The sequence below is a fragment of the Symphodus melops genome (assembly GCF_947650265.1).
Source record: "Symphodus melops genome assembly, chromosome: 1".
Classification (NCBI taxonomy): Eukaryota; Metazoa; Chordata; class Actinopteri; order Labriformes; family Labridae; genus Symphodus; species Symphodus melops.
This window is the reverse complement of record NC_136691.1, coordinates 7,930,112-7,934,147: the sequence shown is the minus strand read 5'-3', so window position 1 is coordinate 7,934,147 and position 4,036 is coordinate 7,930,112. Positions and strand designations below refer to the sequence as shown.

General features: G+C 40.7%; 1 protein-coding gene across 1 annotated transcript; it reads left to right on the top strand.

Moving 5' to 3' along the window:
- Positions 1-597: 597 nt before the first annotated feature.
- Positions 598-3,810, top strand: LOC306836008 (uncharacterized protein). Its single transcript, XM_079362860.1, has 3 exons — positions 598-655; positions 831-1,815; positions 2,775-3,810. Coding segments are annotated over exons 1-3 (2,013 nt in total). The 5' UTR covers positions 598-654; the 3' UTR covers positions 3,802-3,810.
- Positions 3,811-4,036: the final 226 nt, after the last annotated feature.

Genomic DNA, 4,036 nt, shown 5'->3' with positions numbered 1-4,036 from the left:
TCTCCCCCTCCTTTATCATATTAAAATAAAGCAGTTATAAAGTGAGTTCTTTAGTTTTGTATTTAATTTATTTAGTGTCTTTGTCCCTTTACTACGAGCCCTGTTCGTCTCGTCATTTCAACCTTTGTCCCATTTATGGATTTCCTGTTGGCTAGCCTTCAGTTTTCTCCCTTGGTCTTACCTGGTTTTGTTGGACTTTTGTTGCATAATATTTGCAGTACTTTGTGTTAGTCTGGAACTGGGTCTTCTATCTTTCTCACATTTAAACGATGCACCAAAGTACAAAACAATGCTAAAATCTAACCAATTTCTCAGAACAAGCCATCTTAGACCTCTTTTATTGAGGTCACAACTTAGACTTCAACATTATAGTTTAGAATCTGCAACTTTTAGCAAAAAACCCCAAAACAAGTATTGTATTAAACTGTATTAAACCCACGTAAAGTTTATCAGTTTTGTTCTTCCCCTGCAGATTTGAGTCACACAGTCTGTTGCAACCACCTGTCCTTGACAAATGACTGTATAGTGACGGGTCCTTGTTTACACATTAAGTAATGATTAGTTTAGGGGAATCTGCTCCCCAAATGACTGAGGAATTTGCAAGAGGGCACAGTAGAATCTCTTTCTGGCTTATTGACGTGCAACTTCAAAAACAGTAAGTTTACTCTGTAACTTGTGTTTTTGAACATTATGTGCATGATCAGGAAAAGTGACATGTTTTTATTTGTGTTTGCAATGATGAAATACTTATGCAGGGTATTTTAGGCCTTGCAACTTTTCTAACTTGTCTTTTTTTTAAATCTCTGTATCCTCTCCTTCACAGGTGGCAGTGATGAGGTCCTGGTTTCTCTTTGCTTTCTTCTGGTTGATGCATTTCTGCTATGGCACTCTGTCCTGCCCCTCACTCTGCAAATGCTACGACAGGAGAGCCGAGGTTGTCTGTAATGACGTTCCCCTGACAGAATACCCCTCTGAGGATCTTCCAAAGAACACTACCATGCTGACAATCCAGTTCACGGGAATCTCCTCGATCTCCGAGCAGCATCTGAACGCAACGCCTCTGCTGCAAGGGCTCCACCTGTACAGCAACCACCTTCAGAACCTTTCCACTCATCTTCTCAGAGGTGTTCCTCTTCTAAACACTTTGGATCTTACAGGAAACAAACTGTCTGAACTGCCTGTCGACGTCTTTAGTCACGCACCGCTCGTCAACTTGGTGTTAAAGAAAAACCTGATTAAAGAAATCGATCCTAATTGGCTTCCTGATAACAGCAACATCACCTGGTTGGACTTATCTGGGAACAGTTTAACAGAAATTCCAACAGCTCTTCTTCTGAAACTTCCCCACCTGTACAATCTGGACATTTCCAACAATCGTCTTGGGAAGATTTCCACAACATTTCTGGACTCCCTGACCAAACTTGAAAGGTTAAACTTGCAAAACAACAAGCTAGAAACCCTGGATGAATTCATACTACGGGGCACCCATAACCTCACGTATCTGTTTCTCAGTCGCAATAAGCTCAACAGACTCCCCCAGAACCTTTTTCAGGACCTTAATCAGCTCAAGCTCCTGAGTCTGGATGACAACCAGCTGAGCCACATCCCCGTAGGTCTGCTAGACCCTCTGAAATCCCTTGACGAAGAGGGACTCGACTTGACCAACAACCCCTGGCAGTGTGATGGGAAGGTGGCGTACCTGTGGAGGTGGCTTCAGAAGAACAAGGAGAAGGTTTTCCTGCCTGAGACAGTCACATGTGCCAAGCCAGAGTCTCTGGCAGGGCGGCCAGTGATGTCACTGACACAGAGTGAACTTAACATTAACTCATAACATTTTCAATTCTTAATCTGTTATGTTTCAGTCCTCGGTTCAAAACTGTCTTTTCATCAGTGAAACGTTGTCTTTGTCAATTGTTAATGTGTAATAAAATATGATTTGAGTAAGGACACAAAAAGAGTTTTAGTCTTTATTTGCGCTTTAAAGGCAGGTCAAGAAACAGTTTGATTCTAAGAAGTCAAACTTTTTGCTTTTACTCACTAAAACCTAATACTCTAAGTCTTTTCTGCTATAGAGCAAAAAGGTGGTTTGCAATTTTAGAAAATTGCTGGCATTACCAATTCCACAGTTTTAAAAAAATAACTTTATAATCTTAAATTTCAATGATTACAAATCAGGTTGTTTTTTTTCTTTTCACAAATTAAAGGGATACTTCACCCATTTACATGAAGCTTTGTATCATTAGAAACATGGTAGTAGTGTTGAATGGTCGTGAATCCAGCTCTCATTTTGCCCTGAGACGAGAAAAATGTGTTTTTCTTTGCTTGAAATGAGCAAATTTAGCATTTGCTTGAAAGTTTTCTTCATGTTTCTAATGATACAAAGCTTCATGCAAATGGGTGAAGTATCCCTTTAAACAAACAGGCTGTGTATAAAATAACTTGTTATATTGTTGGATTCTATTTTTGCAGGAAAGAAACAACAATGATTGACTTTCTAAGATTGACATTTTAGAAAGTCCAGAAATGAGTGATCACTCATTGGTGGATGAGCTGGTTTGTTTACTTAGATTTGTTTGCCTCTTGCAACATTTTGTCCTGATTCACTGCCTGGTAACACTATATAAAAAAACAAGTTCATTGTCACAAACAGCAGGAATTGAACCCTTATGTCCAGGTAGTATGATGCATTTTGATCAGACATTCACATTGTAGATTTTACACATTTCTTTATACCCTGTTTTGGTCACTTATATTATATGTTTTGTGTATTGCAGTGCTTTTAATATGATGTTGTGGATACTCCTGATTTTTGCTGCACTTGCTGAGTTCGCTTATCAAAGTAAAGGCGCCCACTCGTGTCCAGATCTGTGCTCCTGTAACTTTTCATTTTTGGGTGCAGAGGTGGAGTGCACCCAAAACTTTCCCCTCTATTTTCCTGAAGACGGTTTACCCTCCAACACCACCGTACTGTCCATCCTTTCCACCAACCTCAGCAGTATTACAGCCCGTCATTTAAGAGCCGTGCCGCTTTTAAAGCACCTCCAGCTGTATTACACCAACCTGACAAGTCTTCCTGCAGATCTACTGAAGTATGTCCCTCACTTGAACAAGTTGGATTTAACGGGAAATCAGCTGGTTCGTCTTGTTCCAAATGTCTTCAAACATGCTTCTCTTCGAAGTCTTTGGCTGAGGAACAACCTGATTGAAGAAGTAGATGCTGAGTGGTTTTCTGACAACAGTAGTATTACTTTTCTCGACTTGTCCAGTAACCAGCTAACAGTCGTACCAGCCACTATGCTTCAGAGGATGCCCAATCTAGAGGATCTAGACTTGAGTGACAACAATCTACGTGACATTCAATCTGACGACCTGAAGAACCTGCACCGCCTGGAGAGACTGAATCTCGGAGGTAATAAATTAAGATCCCTAAAGCCCACAACCTTCACCCACAATCTGAAACTATCAGAACTGTTTCTTTATCAGAATCAGCTCAGAGATGTTCCAGGCTGCCTTCTGAAAGGTCTTGAACATCTTGAATTACTGATGCTGAATCAGAACCAGCTGCAGAGTCTCCCCTCTGGACTGTTCGATGACAGAAAATCTTCTTTTAGGGTGACCTTGTCAGGAAACCCCTGGGTGTGCGATAAGATGATGGAGTATCTGTGGAAATGGCTCATCGCCCATGTTGACAATGTCTTCTTTTTGGAGGATGTGACGTGTGCAGGGCCAGAATCTCTAACGCAACGACAATGCATCTCCTTAACTGAGACTGAGCTTGGACTTGACAAGATTGAAGAATGATCTACTAAATACTATCACTGCATCAAAGGTTGAAATAAAACTTCATGAATTATTCCATTATCCAGCACTGCTTTCTGATGATTTCTTCATTGTTTGGATATTGTCCAGCCCACTGGGTGGCGTAAGATACCCAACAGATTTCAGAAGCAAGGAACAGCTCATGAGAACCAATTTACTCATTGGATGCCAGCAAGAAATGTGATGAATTGAGTTCTTATGCCAGTATGTACTGATT